This window comes from Heterodontus francisci, chromosome 43, assembly GCF_036365525.1.
Source record: "Heterodontus francisci isolate sHetFra1 chromosome 43, sHetFra1.hap1, whole genome shotgun sequence".
Taxonomy (NCBI): domain Eukaryota; kingdom Metazoa; phylum Chordata; class Chondrichthyes; order Heterodontiformes; family Heterodontidae; genus Heterodontus; species Heterodontus francisci.
In genome coordinates, this window is record NC_090413.1 from 18,041,999 (window position 1) to 18,065,403 (window position 23,405).

Below are 23,405 nucleotides of genomic sequence, written 5' to 3' on the forward strand. Positions count from 1 at the left end.
ATCTGGAAGTGAAAGACATGCAATCGCTGTTTATAATGAGAGTTGGGAACAATCTCGGTCAGATTCTTGACCTGCTGAGTGTTTTTCTATTGAAAACTGGAATGCCTTGGTTTACAAAGCCTGAAAGCTCCAAAACTACAACTGCAAAGACCAAAATATCCTTTTCATATTTTCACATTGTAATAACTAGTCCTGAAGGTCACTTGAACATGATCAATAGATTGCCACATTAGTCAGATTATAGAAAGAATGTTTATTGTAAAATGTTTCACACAAAGGTTCAGGAGAGATTATGGTCTACATCATTGTGAAAAGCCATTCAGCACAGTACATAGGAAGCATTTACTAGACTCATGAAACGAACAATCAGCTGAAACTCAAGTACAGCAATAACAAATCTACTGGCAAGTCAAACAATGAGGAACGTTAAAACTAGTATAAGCTTCAGAGAATGACTGGGGAACATAATCATTTATCCACATCTTTTCAGGAAGTCACACTAAAGTTACTCTAAATCGGTATCAAATGGTAACGCATCATCCTCTCCCTCCAGAATCTTGTCTTCATTGGCTTCAAACGGCTCTTCAGGGTTCTTGCTTTCATTTGTCTCATCTCCTCCTCCCCCCAAGTCTTCCATTTCAGTTTCAGGCTCTGCCTCTGCCTCCATTTCTTCATCTGCAGCATTAACTGCTTCCTCAGATTTATCTATCCCTTCTTCTGCTGCACTGATATTTCCTTCTCCATCATCACCATCAGCAACTTCTTCACCTTCACCATCACCGCCTTCACCCTCTCCACCTTCTCCATCACCCTCTTTCTTCTCTCCATCATTGGTGCTATCATTGAGCCCATCACCCTCACCATCACCCTCCTGTATGCCACCCTCTTCTTCCTCTTTGTCATCTGGATCATCGGTGAATGGCTTTTCACCCTGTAGAGGAAAGAATTATGACAAGTAGTATTAGGTATAGTTGAGTGTTGACTAGAATTGACCATGATGAGATGTAATTCAGAGTTTAGGGTAAGCTATTTTGCCCTTTTACATGAGAGCTTGACTTTAGCCCTGCTGATATCCAAAAACAATGTGCACAATTCCAGATGTAAATCAACATTCTAACAATTCCATCAACCAGAGCGCTTGGTTGACAGAACAAAATGTTTTCTTCTCATTTCAGACTGGTCTCTGACATTTGGGTCAAAGCCTCCAAGCTTTATACTTTTCAGTTAAAATTTGTTTGCACAATCCAGTTCATAATGGGTATGGTTCCAGAACAGAAAACTGGCTCTAAATGGAGCACAAGTTGAGTTGCCTGGAGCAGAGGAAACAAAAATGACTTCTATTTCAAGACCAGACATGTTAGGAAATGTTGCTCAGAGTTATGAGCTATAGCATATTGTTGGGACTGTTCAGAGAGCTTTGCTCCACATCAACCCTGTGCTAAACTTGACCTGGGAATGCTCGACAGACACAATGTAAAGTTTTTTTTGGCACCAACATGTGACCAAACAGAGCCTTTAAGTAAAACATACTACATCCTTACCTTAACATATTTCTCCAGCATTGTTGCAATGTTGCTGTTATTCAGGATGCTTTTAGCAATAACCAGGCTACCCTTTTTGGCTCTCTCAATAGCTGCCTAGTGAGGGGAAGAAACAGTAACAAGTTAACACCATGTCAAAGGTGGGATTTCGTGGAATATGCAGCTTTTCAGTTCAACACCTTGGACACAGAATCAAATCCATACTTATCCAGAATTTTTTTTAAATGTAAAGAATCCACATTAAAAATTTGAATAAACTACAAATATGCACAAATGGAGGGGGCAAAGGGTGAAGATAAACCTATACATTCCACATCACAAATAGCATCCATGACGTACACAATAATTATTTACTGTTGTCTCATTATCCATTCTCTACCTCCTCCCATATATTTTATACACATACATACACACACCAAGCTCCAAGACGTCACTGTTCTTAAGCAGTTCCACTTACTTTGCGGTTTCTGTTGTGCTCAGCTGACCTCAAGTGCTGCCCGATGAAGCCAGTCTGCATAGGGATGAACAGCTCACAAGCCATACAATGAGCAGCCTCCACCTTTTTCATGCATTGCTCCATACCAATACCTACAGCAGAAGGGTTGATGTTAGAGAAACAGATTTGATTAGAATTTCCGCAGACATAAATCCACAACTTAGAGAGAAGCAACCCTCTAGCCAAAGGCAGCCTTACTGCGATAAAACAACTGGCAAACATTAACGGTTGGTTTAGCCAGCTTCTGTAGGTACTTTGCTAACCATGCTATGTAGAATCCAAGCATACTTCACAGCAGTGGATAAACAGTCAATGACTCTCCTACGAACAAGATATTAACAAATAGGTGCAGGAGGCCATTCAGCCCTTCGTGTGTTCCAACATTCAATATGATCATGGCTGATCTTCTACTTCAACTGCACCTTCCTGCACTAATAAGAGCATCTGAGAAAGGAGGAGGACTACATTAAAGTAAAAACTGTATACTACAGTGCAATTATAAAAAAATCACCTTCACAATGAAGGGAAGGGGTGAGTTATCTTGCAATTATAATTCACAAGCTTCCCACAGTAACGTATAAAAAGATGGTGACGATTAGGCCCAATGATCACTTGATCTATTACAGTGCATCCCTCTCCAACACTAGTAATGCTAACTCCTACTGGTCAGCTAGGGCATAGGACAGGAAGCCCGAATCCATTCTGTAGATCCCAAGGCAAATCAACAAGCTCTCCAGATCATAATTTTCTATGATGCATCACGAGACCGTTTGAACTAAAGCCTCCCCACTTTCCATCCCCATCAACAACCCTATCCTTCAAAGATAATCAAAGCAATGAAGAGCAAGACAAATCCAGTTTACATACTTGAATGTAGTTTAGGAAAAGAAATGAGCCCTACATTCACATTCTATCCACACCAATACTTCATAATTACAAATGGCACCAGAAGTGGTACACCACATTCAATACCAGAATTCTCATGTTATTTGTAGAGTTTTAATTTAATCTGCTTTACATTATTTCACCAAGCTTCATGTCTGCACAGGATATTTCACAGCCAACAATTCTGAATTGATTATGATCCAGAGAGGCGCATTAATACTGTAGAATTCCCTTTCCCCTCCTTCTGCATCCCATATCACTGCTAAATGAATATGGGCTAGAAATCCAACATCTGAAAAGATCAGGTGTGTATATATTTCATTTCCTTCATTCTTAGACTGCCTACCTTAGTTATACCAGAAGACGACAAAAATAATTTAATAAAAAGTATGATTAAAGTAAGTTGCAACAAATTCATCTCAACACAGTTGTATGTTTGTATGAATCATTTACAGAAAAACTTCCTATAATTGAATGTGAATGGACATTAAATCAGTGTTAGTTTCTAATTTACCCTGGAGTACATCGTGCTGCTGCATCAGCTGCTTTTTCAGAATAGTTTCATCTCCAATCTGCTCCCGGCGTTTCTGCGTTTTCTTGTTCTTGTTAGAGATGTATTCCTGAAACAAAATTCAGAGAGATCATTACTGCACACAGGAATTTAAACTCCTGGGCACCTCAATTGCTCAGCTAACTGAATTATCAATGATGTGTACAGACCAAGTAGGTCATGGATATTATTGCTGGTCTGTGCTGATCGCAGTTAAGGGCAAAAGGCCTGAGCAAAGTGAAAATTCACATTTCTGATGACTAACTAATGATCCCTGCTGGAAGTGTGCACATGAGAACAGGATTAGGTTCAAATGTGATGCCTTATAGTTGCAGAGACCATCAAAACTGCAAATAACGGCTACTTTGAAAAGGTACCAAAGGACTGCCAACCATCTATGGAACCAAACTGTAGTTCACTACCTCCAGGAAAAAAAAAAGAGGCTTAAAGTCAATGGATTATTAATAATCGTTCGTTCACTGTGAACGGATTACACTGCACAAAAGCATGCCAACTGCAAAACACAAACTAGTTTGTTTCCAAAACATGAAAGCAATATGTTCTCATGGATCAGATCAAGGTTATGCAATACTAGTTTGAAATACATGGGTTTTGGACTTTCTATCTCAGACTCCCAACACATCATACACTCCTAGAAAAATTATTCTCCATTCATTTTTAAAAAAATTTACATACTGATAAACTTTCACAAGTATCTAAAGTTGCTCAGCTGACAAATTATTGATCAAGTTTCACTGCTTTGAAGGGAAGTTATGAAACTTCAACAGCTTAAGCCAATAAACTATCAGCAGTGCTTCAAGCAAGCCAAAAGGTACAACATTTGATCCCTGGTCAGGATGAAGTTAATAGTCATTAGCTGGAGTGGCACAAATATACACAATGGCCATTTTAGGTGAGGGTGGAGAAAACTGGAATGTGGAACACAAAGCAACTTGTTACTACACACCACTGGCTACAGTATTAGAGCATGGTGTCATGTTTTTGGTCAACTTGCTAGAGGTCCGTATCAGGGAGTGCACCACCACCCCCGACAAACCTGCGCCATGGGTAGACAAATCTATATTTTCATATATTTCAAACTTTTGAGACTAACAGGCCTTGGTGCTCTGCTTTAGAATTTATTCACCAATGAAGAAACAGCACCAAGCCCCTAACCAAAGTTTGAAACATGAGAAACCTAAGGTCGCAGTTTGGATATTCTGCATGAGTGTGAAAATTAAAAAAAGGCAGCAGCATACATACATCCAAGAAGTCAGCAGTCTGAGCTTTCAGTTTGGTCCCGATGAATTTTAAAGTTTCCTTATGAAACTTGCTCTTCATGTGAGCGGCAATCTCCTCATCTTCAAATGTACGGAACTTACAGACTGAGCAGGCATATGTTATCCTGCAAACAAACAATCCAAGATTAAGCACAAGAAACCATCCAGTCGAGGCCAGTCATGAAATTATAAACCATTTATTTACACTTCCTTAGATACTGGGTAGCTTTTTAAGTTTTCAGAAACTCAAAGCAAGAACCAAATGGAAGATTCAGAAAGTAATTGTGCAATGCTTATTTTATGGTGAGAATACTTTGAAGCAGATTAAGTGTCAAAGCTGGTACCCAGTATAGAACTGAATGCCACAGGAGGTGGAGTTACCTCCTTCTCCCCAGCATAAGTGAAGCAGCTCTATAGCCATTTTAGTTTACAGAATGGTTAACTCCTACAAGAGGATGGCATAACCACACTCATCCAGTTCTTCCTTAGTAGCGCAGCAGGGGCAGACAACAGCTGAAACAAGAGGGATGAAAGGGATCATACACCGATTATAGTCAGCTTCCAGCTTTTCTTAAGCACACTGCACAGAAACTCAGCTTACAGCATTGGACATTTTTACAACATGTGGGCTATGAACTGGGTCTTTTAACATTCTGAACCTTTGGTCAAAAGACCAACATGGCATCAGTTATCAGTACCTCTCTGCGAGGCGGTCACGATTCTTCTTGGGTTTGCCAGACTTCTTCTTCTCTTGCATAGTTGGAACTGTATGGAAATAAAAGGATAAGTTGGCCATTGTAGGTAAGAAGTGGAGAAGTATGCTTTGTACGGATGAGACTGTATTAGTACATACTGCAGATCCAGAAATACAAAACGATTTAATAATGTGCATTATTGGTGTTATAGGTCTACACATAAGAAAACCTACAAAATCAAAAATTAAACATGTCCAGTGTGAAGTATTATGCGCTTAGATAAAAGTATATTATTAAATTGGCACATAAGACAGTGCACTCTCAGACACCGAGGCTGTGAATAGTCTTCCGGCACGGAAGGGGATGGAATCTGTGGCTAGGGAATTAAGTTTTTGGCGGGGGCTGAAGACAATGCTTCAGTTTTTGTAGTGTTTAATGCAATAAAATTTTGACTCATTCATGACTGGATGTTAGACAAGCAGTTTGACAACATAGGACATAAAAGCTGAAAGAGGTTTTGGGTGGGCACAGTCAGGATAGGGTAGACCCTTGGAATATTGAAGGCAACAATGTAGAAACAGCGAGAAGCTATTGCAGGGGAGCCCTTCAGCATTACAGCTGATCCCCTGCCCCCTTTGCCAGTCCTTACCTGACATCTGCTTATGTGCAGGAATCCCAGCCAGTTTTCTCTTGCCTAAATCAGGAATGCCTCTAACAGACTAGGGATCAAACTTAGGACCCTCACTCATTAAAATTATTCAGCCACCAGGAAAGCCCAGATAACTTCAGTCTAGGCTGTCCTATTATTACCGAGGATACGAACAAAGGTAGTGAATGGTGAAAGTCTAACCTATCAATGTTTACACACAAAAGCACAGGTGAGTGTCTTCATACTCCAGTATTATGCATCTCGATGGAAGTTAACCAGTTATGCATTATGTTTAGAGAAAACCTTGAAGAAACCACCATTGTGATCAAACTTACAACGCTTTGGTTTCTTCTCTCCTTTCTCACTTGAATCCTTGTCCTCACCGCCCTGAAATGGATACAAACCACAGTAGTTATAAAATTTCAAATCCCTAAACTTTATAAAACAAAGCAGTTTTTAAAAAATTGAATTTTGTGCCCAAGTGCAGCATGCTAGAAAATAAACGGTCTGCCTTTACAAGCACTGACTGTAGTTAAAGCAGAGAGAGAGTAAACCTCCAATTTACTAATGTGCTTCAGCCCCAACTTTAGGTGGCACTCCCAAATATAGCAGTGTACTGTAGTTACTGGCAGATCACCCTATTTTGTTGCTGCCATAGTATACTCCAAAGGCAAGTGGGGATAAATGAGAGCAAGATTATTCTCCACATTATTCATTATCTGAACCTGACTTCCACCTGTTTCCACACTGTTTAGCGATGGGTTGACGTTCAGTTGACAATAGGTTGCCTTTCCCTCCCCCATTTCTCTCGGAACACATCTTGCATTCCTAGACCGAATACATCCCCACAAACAATTGAGACAAAAGTAATCTGCTGAACAAGTATATGTTGCCATTCAATCTTGCCACAAAAATTAGTTATTTGTGGCAAAGAACACCATAGCAATGTAAATATACAGGGCGTCACATATAGTTGAGCTGGAACCTTGCTTCTAGAATAAAACTCAGATGAGTTTTTTTTGGTTTGTGCCAATTTTAAATTGGACAACTTTCATAAATCAAATTTTAGTTAACAAAATAAACAATTTCCAACAGGTGAAGTGCTCTTATAAACTGGCATTCAATTCATTAGAAACCATAGCAACCACAAATTCCACCTCACATGATACTGGTAACTACAATTAAATGCTACTCCAAAACTGAATGGATTTTATTCCCTAGGAAACATTTTTGTAAAAGAATCTTTATGGATGATTGACCATACATAATGATAGATTTTACATGATGTTTGAAAGTGAAGTAGTTCAATCAGAAGCCAGGGTGTTAAATTTGAACAAAGGAAATTATGGAAGTATGAGGGGCAAATTGGCTGACGTGGATTGGGAAAATACATTAAAAGGTATGACAGTGCATAGGCGATGGATAGCCCTTAAAAGAATTTAGAGTTCACAGCAACTACACATTCCTTCAAGATACAAAAACCTAGAAAGAAAAAGGTAATCAACTGTGGCAGACAAAGGAAGTTAAGGATTGTATAAGATTGAAAGAAAAAGGCCTGTAAAGTTGCCAGAAACAGTAGTAAACCTGAGGATTGGGAGGATTTTAGAATACAGCAAAGGAGGATGGAAAAACTGATAAAGGGAGAATAGAATATGTAAACTACCAAGACATAAAAACAGACTATAAAAGCTTCCCAATCCTTAGGTTTACTATTATTTCTGGCAACTTTACAGGCCTTTTCTTTTGATCTTATACAATCCTTAACTTCCTTTGCTTGCCACGGTTGACTGCCTTTTATGGGGTTTTTGTACCTTGAAGCAATGTTTGGTTGCTGTAAACTATGTAATAATTCTTTATGTACTGTGATACCTTTTAGCGTATTTTCCCGTACATAAAAAGGAAATGTTTGGCTAAGACAAATGTGGGTCCATTACAGTCAGTCAGGAGAATTTATAATGGGGAATAGAGAAATGGCAGAGAAGCTAAACAATTACTTTGTGTCTGTCTTCACCGAGGAAGATACAAGAAATCTCCCAGAATTACAGATCCAAGTGACTAGGGAAAATGAGGAATTGAAGGAAGAAGGTTGCACTGGAGAAATTAATGGGGCTGAAGGTTTGCCAAGTCCCCGGGACCTGACATTCTACATCCCAGGAGTGGTGAAAGAGGTAGCTATGGAGATATTGGATGCATTGGTGATCATCTTCCAAAATTCTATAGATTCTGGAATGGTTCCTCAAGATTGGAAGGTAGCAAATATCACCCCACTATTTAAGGGAGGGAGAGAAAACAGGGAACTACACAGATCTTTTAGCCTTACATCAGTTGTAGGGAAAAATGTTAGAATCTATTCTAAAGGATGTGATAAATAGACACTAAGATAATAATGATCTGATTGGGCATAGTCAACACGGATTTATGAATGGGAAATCATGTTTGATGAACCTGTTGGGAGTTTTTTTTGAGGATGTTACTAACAGAATTGATAAAGGGGAGTCGGTGGACGTAATATACTTGGATTTTCAGAAGGTTTTTGATAAAGTCCCAAGAGGTTGGTTAGCAAGATTAAATCACATGGGATAGGAGGTAATATACTGGCATGGGTTGAGGATTGGTTAACAGAAAACAGAAAGTAGGAATAAACAGGTCATTCTCACGTTGGCAGGCTGTGACTAGTGAGGTACTGCAAGGATCAGTATTTGGGCCTCAGCTGTTCACAATATATATCAATAATTTGGATGTGGGGACCAAATGTAATGTTTCTAAGTTCGCAGATGACTAAACTAGGTGGGAATGTGTTGTGTGGAAGATGCAAAGTGGCTTCAAGGGGATTTGGACAGACAGAGTGGGGAGAAATCTGTGGCATGGAATCCCACAGGGGTCTATGCTGAGGCCTCAACTTTTTACAATTTATATCAATGAGGGCAGTGATGGCACGGTGGCTAAATTTGCAGATGACACAAAGATATGTAGGAAGGTATGTTGTGAAGAGGACAGAGATTGCAGACCAATATAGAGAAGTCCAATGAATGGGCAGAAATCTGGCAGATGGAGTAGAGCGCGGGAAAATGTGAAGTTGTTCCCTTTGGCAGGAAGAATAAAAAAAAAAGTATTACTTAAATGGAGAATGACTGCAGAATTCCAAGATGCAGAGAGATCTAGGTGTTCTAGTGCATGAGTCACAAGAAGTTAGTGTGCAGGTATAGCAAGTAACAAAGAAGGCTAATGGAATGCTACCCTTTATTACGAGGGGAATTGAAAATATAAGTAAGGATGTTATGCTTCAGTTAGACAGCGCATTGGTGAGACCACATCTCAAATACTAAGTGCAGTTTTGGTCTCCTTATTTAAGGAAGGATGTAAATGCATTGGAGGCAGTTCAGGAGGTTTACTAGGCGATACCTGGAATGAGCGGGTTGCCTTATGAGGAAAGGTTGGACAGACTGGGCTTGCTGTCACTGGAGTTTAGAAAAGTGAGGGGAGATTTGATTGAAGTATAAAAGATCCTCAACTGTCTTGACAAGGTGGATGCTTCCTCTAATGGTTCCAGAGATGAGTAACTTCAGTTATGAAGACAGACTGGGCAAGTTGGGACTGTTTTTCTTGGAGAAAAGAAGGCTGAGAGGTGATTTGATAGAGATATTCAAAATCACGAGGGGTCTGAACAGAGTAGATAGGACGAAACTGTTCCCAATCGTGAAAGGATCGAGAACGACAGGGCACAGACTTAAAATAATGGGTAAAAGTAGTAAAAGTGACATTAATACTTTGTCATGCTGCGAGTGGTTAAGGTCTGGAATGCACTGCCTGAGTGTGTGGTGGAGGTAGATTCAATTGAAGCATTCAAAAGGGAATTAGACTGTTATATGAAAAGGAAGAATGTGCAGGGTTACGGGGAGAAGGCAGGGGAGTGGAACTTGGTGAAATGCTCATTAGGAAAGCCGGTGCAGACATGACGTGACGAATGGCCTCCTTCTGCACTAAACAATTCTATGATCCTTGTGGGTGAGTTGAGAACTAGGGGGCACTGTTTTAAAATTAAGAGTCACTCTTTTAGGACAGAGATGAGAACATTTTTTCTGAGGGTTGTGACTTTGGAACACTGGCTCAGAGGTGATGAAGGCGGGGTCATTGAATATTTTTAAGGCGGAGGTAGATAGATTCTTGTTAGGCAAGGGAATCAAAGGTTATTGGGGTAGATGAAAGTGTGGAATTCGAGACACACTGAATGGAAGAGCAGGCTCGAGGGGCCAAATGGCCTACTTCTGCTCCTAATTCCGATGTTCATATGTAAATTTCTTTACTCAGAGGGTTGTGAATCTTCAGAATTCTCTACCCCAAAGGGCTATGGAAGCTCAGTCATTGACAGATTTCTAAATACCAATGACAAAGGGTTACGGGGATAGTGTGGGAAAAAGGCACTGAAGTGGATCACCCATAATCGTATTGTATGGCCTACTTCTGCTACCATGTTCCTAAACGTAGCTCATACTTTCCACAAGCAATGCAGACCATCTGCTACCTCACTCAAAAGGGCCATTCTACAAGCACAATTCTCAACAGCAAGCTACCCTAGCACAGAAGCATCACAACTAAGCATAATCCTGTTCTCACCAGATAATCCATACATACTTTTGGCATCTCAAGCAGCCGCCAACCCCCCCCTAATCTAGATTAGGGTGACCATCTCTGAACCAGTTATCAAATAACTCAGCACAGACTAGGGACTGAACCTAAGACTATGCCAGTCTGTAGACCTCCAAAACCACACCAGACACTAACAACCAAGCAACAACCACATAGCACAACTGAACCAGTTCCGATGAAGGGTCACTGACCCGAAACGTTAACTCTGCTTCTCTTTCCACAGATGCTGCCAGACCTGCTGAGTGATGCCAGCATTTCTTGTTTTTATTTCAGATTTCCAGCATCCGTAGTATTTTGCTTTTATGAATATATTCATACATTGGGCAAGGGGAGGCAGTGGCATGGTGGTAATGTCACTGAACTACTGCTCTGGGGATATCAGTTCGAATCCCACCATGGCAGATGGTGAAATCTGAATTCAATTAATCTATACATTTTTTTTTTTAAAAAAGCTAGTCTAATAGTGACCATGAAACCATTGTTGATTGTTGCAAAAACCCATCTGGTTCACTAATGTCCTTTAAGGAAGGAAATCTGCTATCCTTACCTGGTCTGGCCTAAAGTCCTGCTCGAGTCTGCAAATGAAACCCAACCCTGGCAGAACCACATCTGGCCCGTGTCCTTTCATTTTTTCCCGCGCCCAACCCGACCACCAGAATGTTCAGTTAACTTAGCTTCCATTTTTCACTTTTTAAGCTAGTGTAGAAAAGCAACAAAAATGTAACTGGACTTGGAAGGTTGTTTAAAAAGCACATTAAGATTGGAACCACATACCGGACGTGGTGATAGCAAGTCCGACCCGTCCCGACCTGACCCGAATGCCAGGCCCGGAAGAGCGACCTGTCTCGAACCCGACACGTCGTCAGGTCCCATCGGGCTTGGGTTGGGTAGCCAATGCTCTAGTCTGGCCTAATGTGACTCCAGACCCACAGCAATGTGGTTGACTCTTAAATGCCCTCTGAAATGGCCTCACAAGCCACTCAGTTCAAGGGCAATTAGGGATGGGTGACGCTCACATCCCACAAATGAATAAAAGAGGGATGCAAGGAAGAACATTTTTATGCAGCAAGTGCTAATGACCTGGAACATGCTGCCTATGGAGGGTGATGGAAGCAGAGACACTGATTTTGAAAGGAAACTGAATGGGAACTTGAGGGAAATAAACTTACAGGGCTACAGGGATAGAACAGGAGACTACATGCGTCGGGTTCGGGTCGAAATTCTGAGTACAGCATTCAGGCTGGGGTCAAGTTGGACACTGCTTCTGGGAAGTCATGGGATCAGGCTTGCCCATAATTCCCCACAACTCCAGCTGCGGGAATAGCCTGCTGCCGGAAAAGTAGATAGATATTTGGGTCGGGCGCGAAAAATAATTAAAGGAGTCTGACCCGAGTCGGGTTTGGGTTGGCTGTGGTCGGGTCAGATTTTAATTTCACACCCAAGTCAGGCTTTACTGGATGGCTCTACAGAAAGCCAGCATGGACTCGATGGGCCAAATGGTCTCCTCTTGTGCCATAATGATTCTATACTGTTTATTGCATGCAAAACTATTCACCTTATTGGAAAGGACGATTGAACTAGCAGCTATAATGCCCTTGTGAAGTCCCAAAGTGTTTCATAGTTAATGTAATAAAGGTAAAATGCAACAAACTTTTATGTCCCATTAGCTGTCAAATAGTGCCATGTAATCAAGAAGCCAGCTCCAGAAGTCCAGTATCTCCAGCCTCCCCCATCTTTCCTACCAAAAACAAGACCTTTTCTGGTGCAATCAAAATAATTTTAATCCCAGTTTCCAGCAGCAAGTGTAAAATTATACCAAATCCCAGCAGATGTCCTGGCGCTATTTAGGTACTTTTGGACAAAGTCTTCAATGAAAGTAGTACTTACTGAATCAACCCCATCATCCTCCTTGTCTTCTATAAGAGAGAAACAGAAACAACTACTTTTGAATAGTTATCGTATGATCAACACAAGGGTTTTAGTAACAGCAACATTAACAGCAATTATTTTCTGTTGAAGTGAATCATGATTTCACAACAAAATTGCTGTCATTGGATGAGGTGCACATTCTTAATGTAAATCATCCCCAGCTGACTTTATTTCATAAATTGCCCACAGGACAGAGTACTATAAAGCTCATAATTCTTCAGTCACTCCAAATGACAGCTTGGAAGCAGAATTATTTATCCTCCCCAACGCATGCTTTCATTTGGACAGATTTTCCTCAAGTCTCTTCTCCGCAGCATATTGAACAAGCAAATGCACAGCATGACAGAGCCTAATCTTCAGTCAGAACCAGGATAAAGAGCACATCTGATGCCAACCCTTATAAGCCACATCTATTCAGCACCCCTGCTCAGCAGCTCAGACCAGAACTCAAACTTGCATGTGCTCATCTCATTTACAAACAGCACAAAAGGTCTAAATAACATTACAGTATATAGTACCAGCATCAGAATCTTCTCCATCGTCTGTTTTAGCTTGCTTGTTTTCAGGGTCTTCAGTGCTACTTGTTGACTGTTTCCTTTTTCTGCCAGGACCACCTATAACCTTCTTCCTCTGATACAAAGCAAAAACAACTGGCATTTGAATCATGTTGCAAGAACTCTAAATATGTGTTTCTGATAAATTAGAGGCTGCCTCTGCTGATGAGAGTCTTTTTTGAATACCAAGTTATTTCAGTCAGAGAATGAACGATTTATTATAAATGGTTGCACTATAACACATGGTTTGAAGCACACCGACTTAACTCTAAACCAGATAAAGGTACATGCAAGGAGTGCACCCAATAATAGCCTGAATAATGCAATTTGTCTGCGTATGGTGTACTTAGCATTTTCCCCTCTTGAAAGGGTCTTTTCTATGAAAGGTGTGAATTGCATAGTGAGCCAATCATCCAGACCAGGAAAGACCCCAAATATCCCAACATGAGAGACTGGCTCTCAGCTTAGGTGGCAGTTTCAGTACTATGAATCAGCCTTGACCAAGTGCAAACCCTGCCTTGAAAGGCCCTCAATCAATACCCAGTAACACTTGTACATTGCCAACACTCACCATCTTAGCTCACTCACAGACAACAGACACTGGCTTTTCGAGGGGGGGGGGGGGGGGGAGTGGGCAAGAATGGAGGGAGAAAAGACAGACTTTCAAGCCAAAACACTCATGCTTCATACAAAATTACTGTGAAGCCAGTCCTAGAGCACCACAATACCTTAAAAGTGACTATAAAATGCATGAAAACCTAATTTTTACTTGGACCCTCAACTAATACAGCTGCACAATCTTCCGCAACTGGTTAAAGATATGAAAATTACACTTAGTCAAGCAAGTCAGCATAATGAACCTCATTTTTAGATATTAAAAAGGGGGATGGACATATCCACTGCAAAAAAAAAAACCTTGCAACTTGGCCATTTTGATCCTTCATTGATCATACCCATTGGCTACTGATTAAAATAAATGCATTTTTTTTAAAAAAAGGTACTTACGCCTCTGTTTCGATTCTTGTCTCTCCTTCGCTGTCTGCCACCAAACGCTCTTGCCGAGCCCTGAGCTCGGAACAGGTCCATGGGGATAATGTTTGGGGAGAAGAGCGAAGGGAGGTTTCTGGTGGAGGAGGCAGCATTGAAGCCTCTGCCTCCCACTGACAGCTCATTCCAGTGTGCAGACATCCGCCTGGAACTTCCAGGCTGCATGTAGGGGTCATTCCAGTTTGCTCTCTTATTTGGAGCCCAGTCTCTAGACCAATTTTGACCCCGTTGGCTACTATATGCTCTGTTGTGGTACTGATCTCTGCGAGTCCCGTAGGAGTTGTCGTAATGGTCATAGTGACCTCCATAGGAATCGTTATAATTAGGTCCAGAATCACCGTAACCATAGCCGTAGCCAGATCTGTACGGATCATGGTCATTCATTGAAGACCTGGAGTCATAGGACTCATAAGGTGTAAACCTGAAAGAGTTGCAGAGCAAGCAAGGAATCTAATCAGTAGCTGGAAAGGATGATGGCACAAGCCTGCCAATCAGTGACAGCAGACTAAAAAACTAAACAGGATATTTCAGGTAATCATGGTCTCTGAGGTTTTATTTCTTCATCTGTAAACAATGTATAAAATTACTGAATACAGCAGCAAAAGGTGGCTTACTGCAACCAAAACGACAAATATACGTGCAAGTCATGGGGTGACCAGCTTGCAATCGCTCAACAGCCAACCTTCCTTCATAGGAATGGGGGGGGTGGGGGTGGGGGTGGGGAAATTCATTTGGCGAAAAGCAAGCTTTAGAGACAAATGGCTCATGTCAACTATCCAATGTTCTGTTCTCTTCCTCCCCACCCATCACATGTGTTCATGTTCTGGATGCCATCCTCAAAAACTTAACCTAATTGCTGGAAAGAATGGAGATTTTACAAGAAAATTACTGCATTCTATACTCTCTGCATTACCAAGCCTAGGTTTCACTACAGATGATAATCCTCAACCCATTCACATTGTGAACAGAATTAAACAAACCTAGGGTCAATTATGCCGACAATCCCGGTGGTCTCCAATTAGGACTAAATTTTGCACCTTGCTAATCTTGCACAGAATACCATGTGATACATCAGCCAGATTTAACTTGATTTTAAACAATAAAATTACTATTGGTTAACACGTTCTATTGAATCCATGCTTAATTTGAGTTAATTTCAAGTTAAAGACAGTAATTAAACAACGGTGTAAGATAGTGAATAAATCAGGGTTTCTCACCATAGTGTAGGTAAGCGCGAATGTTTCTTTGGGGTTGGGCAGGGGTGGAGGGAGTACAGAAGAAATGTGTGCCAGCCTATTTAAATCTGAAGTGTCACATCAGTCCCAAGTGCCAATTTCTTCACTTTTATCTGTACAGCATTTTACCATTTAGTGACCTTCCAGAAGATACCTGTTGTATTGGCCTGAAGAGCGACCTGGTGTCTTATCACACTCTAACTGAGAGAGCATGTCCAGACGTTGGTTGATCTTAGCGATGATGGAATCTGTGTTAGGGTTTTTAGGAGCATCCCAAGCTTTACTGCCAGAGTTATAGCCATAATTTCCTGAATAATTTCCTGAATTATCTTGGTTGTAATTGTAATCATAGCCATCATACCCTAACAGGAACAAAACACACAAGATCAGATATTCACATTAGAAAACAATAATAAGTCATAGGAACAGAAGTAGGCCATTCAGCCAGAGTCTGTTCCACCATTCAATATCATGACTGATCTGTCCCTCAACTCTATTTACACATCATTGAGTCATATACCTCAAAACTCTTTAAAAAATCCACTGATCTGTTCTGAAAATTTCAATTATCCCAGAATCCACAGCATTTTGGGGGAAAACAGAGTTCCAGACTTCTACTACCCTTTGTTTGAAAAAATGCTTCCCAACTTCGCTCTGAAATGGCCTAATTCTCATTTTAAGACTCCATCCTTCTTGTTCTGGATTCTCCCACCAGAGGGAATAATTTTTCTGTACCGACCCCATCAAGTTGCTTTATCATTTTAAAGAGCTTAAACAAAAATAACACCCTTCAACCATCTAAACTCAAGGAAGTAAGTGTTCATTTTATGCAACTTGTCTTCAATTTTTAACCCTGGTAGATCTGCACTGTACCACCTCCAATGTCTATATCTCCTTTCCAAGGTTGTATTATTAGTTCACTTTTCAAGGGAGATTCAGGACACCCCTGAACTGAAGATCTGCATTTTAAGAAAACTGACTGAAAAGTCACCACATTCTTTTTTTTTAAAAAAAAAGAGATACAGCACTGAAACAGGCCCTTCGGCCCACCGAGTTTGTGCTGACCAAGAACCACCCATTTATACTAACCCTACAGTAATCCCATATTCCCTACCTACACTAGGGGCAATTTACAATGGCCAATTTACCTATCAACCTGCAAGTCTTTGGCATGTGGGAGGAAACCAGAGCACCTGGAGGAAACCCACGCAGACACAGGGAGAACTTGCAAACTCCACACAGGCAGTACCCAGAATTGAACCCGGGTCCCTGGAACTGTGAGGCTGCGGTGCAAACCAGTGCGCCGCCCTTTATATAAATTCCATTCTGAAGTACCATCCACTAATTTCTTCATGCTTCAAAAATAGATGGCAAGGTTTTAAAAATAGGCAAACATTTACCAGAAAGCAACAGTTGTAAAATTATGTGCAATATTCCTAAGACAATTGGGTTGGGCACAGGAACACCAACATCACTTCACTGGCACCTCCAGCAATACTGCAATCACCAGAAGCGATATTAAAATCTATTTAGTTGGATCCCACAGCATTATCTGAACTGTTGGAAGCTCTCCTGGTGCCAAAAACACGTATGTCCCCCACAACTATTACCACCAATACCAGAGCAACTTGCTCTTTGTAGCATTTTGCTGGGTGCAAAATGGCTTCTTTCTTTGCTTTTCTACATTACTATCAGCATGTAAAGCCTATGAAGCATTTTGGACAGTTTGAGAGACTCAAAGTGCTGTGTAAATTATCATGAGCATCTCTGTACATTTCTTATCTTCTCTACGTCACAGCAGACAGCTACTCCTTATAAAGACTGACAGCTCAACGAGAGCAGACAATCCCAATGAACAAATTAAGCTATTCATTAACATCTTTCCCACTACAAAAAGGTTTTATTAATTCACGGGATATGGGCATCCTTGGCAAGGCCAGCATATTGTCCATCCCTAATTGCCCTTAACAGTTTTTATTCAACAAAGTTGCTTGCTAGGCCATTTCAGAGGGCAGTTAAGAATCAACTCTCATTGCTCTGGGTCTGGAGTCATGTAGAAGCCAGATTGGGTAAGGATAGCAGATTTCCTTGCCTAAAGGACAATGAACCAGATAGCTTTTTACAACAATCCAGTAATGGTAACCATTACTAATATTAGCATTTTATTCCAGATTTAATTAACTGAATTTAAATTCCCCCAGCTGCCATAGTGGGATTTGAACTATATCTATGGATTATTCCAGGCCTCTGGATTACTAGTCCAATAAGATAACCAACATGGTACCATACATGACTATTAAATTTATGTCCAATATTACAAATTTGATCAACATTAGCAGATTCTAACACTAGTTAATAATTGTGCAAATGTTAATGATTATTAAAACATCTGTTGTAAGCAATAAAACAGGCTTGAATATTTTAAAATGGCAATTTCTGACCCCATTAAGCCTACATTAAGTTTTCCTAATTCAACATTTTGTATTTTTAAGTGATAAAAATCAAAAGAAAATCACCTTGACCATCGTCTCCTCCTGTGTTCCAAGAATCCTCCTCTCCATACTCTGAGAAACAGAATCAGACAATGATCATTTCAGCTTCACAAAAAAAAAAATGCACTTCACAATTTTGTTTGGAAGGAAGTAAAAACCAGAGTCTAGCATGTTATAATCTCAGGTGATACAATAATGCAGTTCAACGTAATTAAGTTATGCTGTACTCAAGAACCTAAGAGAAGGCAATTCTTGCATGCAACCCCAGAATGACTTCAGCCAATTTTCTCTCAATCTCCTCTCCTGAAGGGACTGAGATGTACTGCTAACTTGTCCAAGTGACCATTGCTCATTCAAGCCAATGAATGGCTATTTGAAGCTGATTGGTGGACATACTAGGCAAGTTCAGGATGATCTTCACCGTACCCCATTGCACATGCCCATACGCCAGGTGGCAAGAGTATAAACCCTAGCTGATTTCTACTCCCTCATCTTCCTCAACCAGACATTCTAATGCTAACTGTAATGCATCTACTGCCATCTGTCTTGTGATCAGCTGACCCAGTACAAAGAATGAAACCACCGGCATTCTTAATCTGTGTGACTTACATCATCAGTGGAACACTGATGCACTAAACCATTAGGATGCTCCTGGACGCATTTCAAATCTTGGTACTGGGAATGTTAGGGTGGAAAGTGAAGAAAGGAAAAAAGAGGGTCACACTTTTAACCAGATAGGCAATCAGATTTTCAAAGTCTGTAAAGGGGATGGAGCGATCACAATAAAGCAAAATAAAGTCAGAGAATTAAAAAAAACATAAATGTCTAGACTTGATTGTTACAAACATACAGAATAAGATATTGGAAGTATCCTGCAGCTGCAGAAAATGATAATATACACATTACAGAACCATAACTCGCCTCGAAGACAGGAGTTAAGTCAGCATGAAAGTGTTTAGGGTGTTCAGTAAAGATGGAGATGACAGGAGGGGAGCTTTATCAGTTCAAAGAAAAACAAATTAAGGAAGCTGAACTTCTATTTCAGGGAGGACAGGAGGCAGAAAATGAATGCTTGTTAGCTCAAGCCAAGTTGTCAACGCAAGTATAGGCGTACCAGAAATTAACCATCGTAAACTTAACATATGCTCGCACATTAATACTCATGCTACAATAGCTATACAAAGTCAAACTTGGGGCAGTGGAGACATTACCTTGATAATCTATGAGAAGCGATTATGAAAAATAAAGTAGGCATACAGTAATAATTGACTGTATGGAGATAATCATGCATGAATAGACTTGTATTATGAATGCATTGGGAAGAATTTAAGAGGAAGGGCATAACTGAACTTCTCACTAGTAAACAGATCTTATTGCAGTCTCGTTGAAGGAAGATTAACCAGACAGTTAGAATGTGTTAACATTATGGCATTACATTAGGATAGGATCAGACATAAAAACAAACAGATACTGGAGCTCCGTGGAACTTTGTGATCTAGTCTTGCTGAGGTTAGCATAAGCAGTCAGGACAGATATAGTTTCAATCTACTGAAAAGCCCCTGGTATACCATTTATAATGTTATTTATATATCTCATGCACTTCTTGTAAGGGAGTTCATATTATTTCATTGACTTGCTTTAATAAAGACTATTAACCAAATGATTCAATGTTTCATAGTTTTTGAACTTGTGAAGGATGCGTGATGATATCCTTTAATGCTTTGTTTAGTTTAGTTTAGAGATACAGCACTGAAACAGGCCCTTCGGCCCACCGAGTCTGTGCCGACCATCAACCACCCATATAATGCCTTCAGATAAGGGCCATAGAAATGTACGACCACATCCTAGATAAACTCAACCAAGCACAAAGATAATAGGGTCTTGCTATAGACAAATGATCAAGTTACATGATCATTCTTATCCATGCAAACTTTGTAGCATGGATATAAAACCAGGAATGCCCAATTGTAAGATTAAAAGAATCAGAACAAATAATGGTACAAGATTGCTTCATGGACTCTACCAGGAGAAATGGGTTATACAAGTAAGCAGAGGATTACGGACAATATCATATCCAAAGTAGAATTAGTGTTAGTACCAGGACAAAAAAAAACAAGAGATTTCATCAGGGCGAAGTGTCATCACTAAAGGACGACTGAAAATAATTAATTGGGATTATTCAACCTCCAAGTTTTCTGCCTGCAGGCATGTTTCATTGACAATTAATCTAGCCCTCAAAGCCCAGGCAACTCAGTCTGATTTGTATTTCGTGCATGCTGGTTTGTACTATTTGAATCCTGGCAATTTGGAAAGGACTTTTCATCGATGGGTAGATCCTAAATTAGAACACCAAGATCGGTTAGCATCAGCAACTGGATATGCAAGAAAATTATTGGGAACAATGCACTTGAAGGCCCAGATTATACAGCCAGCAGAAAACTAAGAGCACCCACTGTTCATTACTCTTGACCACAGACTGTGGGATTCTGCGATTTGCAGAAATTAAACCAAACAGTACGACACCCTTGATAGGGTTCTGGGACCTGTGTGTGCAGGACAAGGAATGGTGAGTCACCTCAACCAGATTGAAGAATCCTTATTGAAATTCGTAGAGTCAAAAACCATTAAGTTAGAATATTTAATTCAATGCCAAATCATGTACAGAAAGTGAAACAGACAGGGAGAAGATGGGATTGAGACAGCAAGAGCAACAAGAGGAAAATAAAGGTACAAACGTTTTGTTTAAATTGCCAATAATTGAAATCTGAAGGAATGAGATTCCACAAGTAAATTCCCAGTGCCAGGGAGGATGTATAGCAGTAATTACTACTTAATATGCTATTAAAATTTCCCTTACACGTGAATGAACAAGCCCCAACTTTTTCTGGGAAGTTTAGTGGGAAGTACTGCAACTTAACATATATGAATGCTGAGTCACTCAGCAAAATACTGTGAAGAGTGAGGCTTCTGGAGGAGCAGGGCAACTCCCAACAGCAATTCTCACATTGTACATTTGCAGTTAAATGTGGTAGATGCCAGATGAATTGGCCTGATTTACTCCTTAATAATGGTAGGCACTGATAACCTCGTTATTCTTATTGCAAAATCCCAGCCTGCAGGTCTAACTTTTACCAACCCCCAAACCCCTCCCGAATATTCCATGGTATGCAGCTAATGAAGGCAAAAAGCTCAGAACCCTAAATATATTAAAGGTAAAATGGAAAAACCTTTAACATGATAAACATGCATAAAAATATCTCATACCCTTGTTTTTCCTGGGGTAAGACAAAATATGTCAGATTCCAAAAAAAAAGGAACCCAGAGATATTGCAAAAAATGTTTAGCACGCTATCTTACGTTTTTTACATCATAAGGTGCTTGTAGTTAAACAAAGTTAGAATTATAAAGATAAAAGCAATGATATATTTGAAAAGACACTAGCCAAAACATACACAAATGTTGCACTTTATTAAACTGTTGCAAACCAAGTTGCCTCAACAGTAACTTGGCTCATGCAGACCAACTTCCAGAACCATAATAAATGCAGTGACCACACGTCCAGCAATTTCCTGGACAGATTTTGGAACTAGGGTCCCCAACTCACCTTTACTCTTCGCAAGACTTCTGGCCCACCAACTGAAAGCTTTTATCCTTTTGTTTAAATGGAGGAAGCCTCCTGACTGACATGCATCTGAGCATCCCTCCACACAAAAAAAGTAGCCCATCTGCTAATTTCCACTGAGCCCTAAAATATTACATATGCAACGAACTGCACTCTAACATGATAAAATGTGCAGAACACTCAAGCAGCAGCACTGGCACCTAAAGTTTAGATTAAAAAGCAAGTTTTTGAGTGAGCTTTTGAAGGAAGGACAAAAGGTAGCAAGCTAGAATGGTTTAGCAGAGCATTACAGAACACAGGGCCAAGATAGCTGAAGGTTTACGGTTGATGGAAACTTCACTCACTCCGACCCAAGACAAAAGCTCACATGGACTACAAGCTGGGCTTCAGCAAGTGCAGAGAACGTGCAAAACATGTGGTTATATCTCAGCTTGATATTGAAGGCAGACTGCCCATCCCATTTATTAATCTCTACCAAAAAATGAAATCTCACAAGTCAAATCGAAGGCTTTTTAAAAAAAGATAAATTAGTAAATAGAACTGCTGGTTGCACTGCTCAGTGCTTAACCCCTTTAGTCAAGGACATCCTTTGTGTAACATGCCAATTTCTTTCCTCGCACTTCTGTAAAGCATCTAAGGAATTTTTTTTAAATTAAAAAGGAGCTATATAAATGCAATTTCCTGTTTATTACAAAGCAGAGTAGTTAAGGTTTTTTTCAAAAAATATACTTTATAGCACACACCTCCTTCCATTGCTCTCAGAACTTCACTCAGTTCCTGATCTTCGTGCTAGTACTGAAGACTTTACCAAGCTGAATTCTTTACAAGCACTTGAATGGATTATACGATTATAAATATTTAACCTGCATTAATTGCAAAAAAAACCAAGGATTTTTTAAACCTCAGCAAATGTGAATAAGTTTTTAATGTTTATGAATACGTACACTACCTACATCAATGTGAAACGCAATGAAATTCATCACTGGGATGACAAAGGAGCCATCAAGACCATAGGACACCCGAGAGATTGACACACGAGTCAGTCTCTTGAACTTGCTCATGTCACCCACAGGATATGGTGTCTCTATTTCATGATGCTGCTTCTCGCCAACCCTTCCTTTCTCCCCTTTGTTATTTTTGTGACAGGTATGAGGTACCAGTTAGCAAATGGATCCAACTTGGGGTACATCCCAGCTTCTTCAGAGACTGTAAGTGATAGATGGCAGCAGGGATCTCCAGCTTGGACCGCATGCTCTTAGGGCCACATTTTCTGCCAGAAAGATGTCGTCAGAATGACGCCTGAGGCTACATGCTGGCAGGTTGCAACAGTGGGCAGCAGAATCTATTTTTGACTGATGCATGTAGGACACTGATTGAAACAGGAATCAAGCCAGAACCATCAGCTTATATCAGGGAAAGGGAAGCGAATATATGAGAAAGCAATGCAAAAAGAGGCACTACTAGCGTATTACACCATCTACATTGGAGACATCGCAGGAGCTAGATAAAGGTAAGTAAACATTTGGCTGCATTGGAAATGTAAACCTTGTCAGCTTCAATATTCAGTTATAAAAATATCACAACATTATCTCTGAGCACTGGAAGTGTACACTATGTGGTTTATTAATGGGACAACCCTGCAATTAGTTTCATGTTCCAGGTAGCACATGTGAGTTGTCCCAAAATAGGAATGTGAAGGTGCAGTTACTTTGCAATTATATTTGGCCAAATTAAATTGAGTAATAAAGTAGTTGACATCAGGTAAAAAGAAAAGTTACTTAAA

At 40.2% G+C, this 23,405-nt stretch overlaps 1 protein-coding gene across 4 annotated transcripts in view; it reads right to left on the bottom strand.

The window, feature by feature from the left end:
* Positions 1-233: 233 nt before the first annotated feature.
* LOC137355663 (A-kinase anchor protein 8-like) overlaps positions 234-23,405 on the bottom strand; it is a 30,886-nt gene continuing 7,714 nt past the window's right edge. The window contains exons 1-13 of one of the 4 annotated variants that reach the window (XM_068021039.1): positions 22,366-22,484; positions 18,025-18,072; positions 15,663-15,870; positions 14,232-14,694; positions 13,191-13,302; positions 12,631-12,659; positions 6,432-6,483; positions 5,451-5,517; positions 4,736-4,877; positions 3,437-3,542; positions 1,999-2,129; positions 1,542-1,637; positions 234-931 (exon numbers count right to left, since the gene is read on the bottom strand). In XM_068021039.1, the coding sequence (XP_067877140.1) occupies positions 506-931; positions 1,542-1,637; positions 1,999-2,129; positions 3,437-3,542; positions 4,736-4,877; positions 5,451-5,517; positions 6,432-6,483; positions 12,631-12,659; positions 13,191-13,302; positions 14,232-14,694; positions 15,663-15,870; positions 18,025-18,072; positions 22,366-22,375 (1,890 nt within the window). In that variant the 5' untranslated portion in view covers positions 22,376-22,484 and the 3' untranslated portion in view covers positions 234-505. Of the gene's footprint in view, positions 932-1,541; positions 1,638-1,998; positions 2,130-3,436; positions 3,543-4,735; positions 4,878-5,450; positions 5,518-6,431; positions 6,484-12,630; positions 12,660-13,190; positions 13,303-14,231; positions 14,695-15,662; positions 15,871-18,023; positions 18,073-22,365; positions 22,485-23,405 lie in introns of those variants that run through there. The other 3 variants (XM_068021038.1, XM_068021041.1, XM_068021040.1) reach the window with 3 other exon arrangements.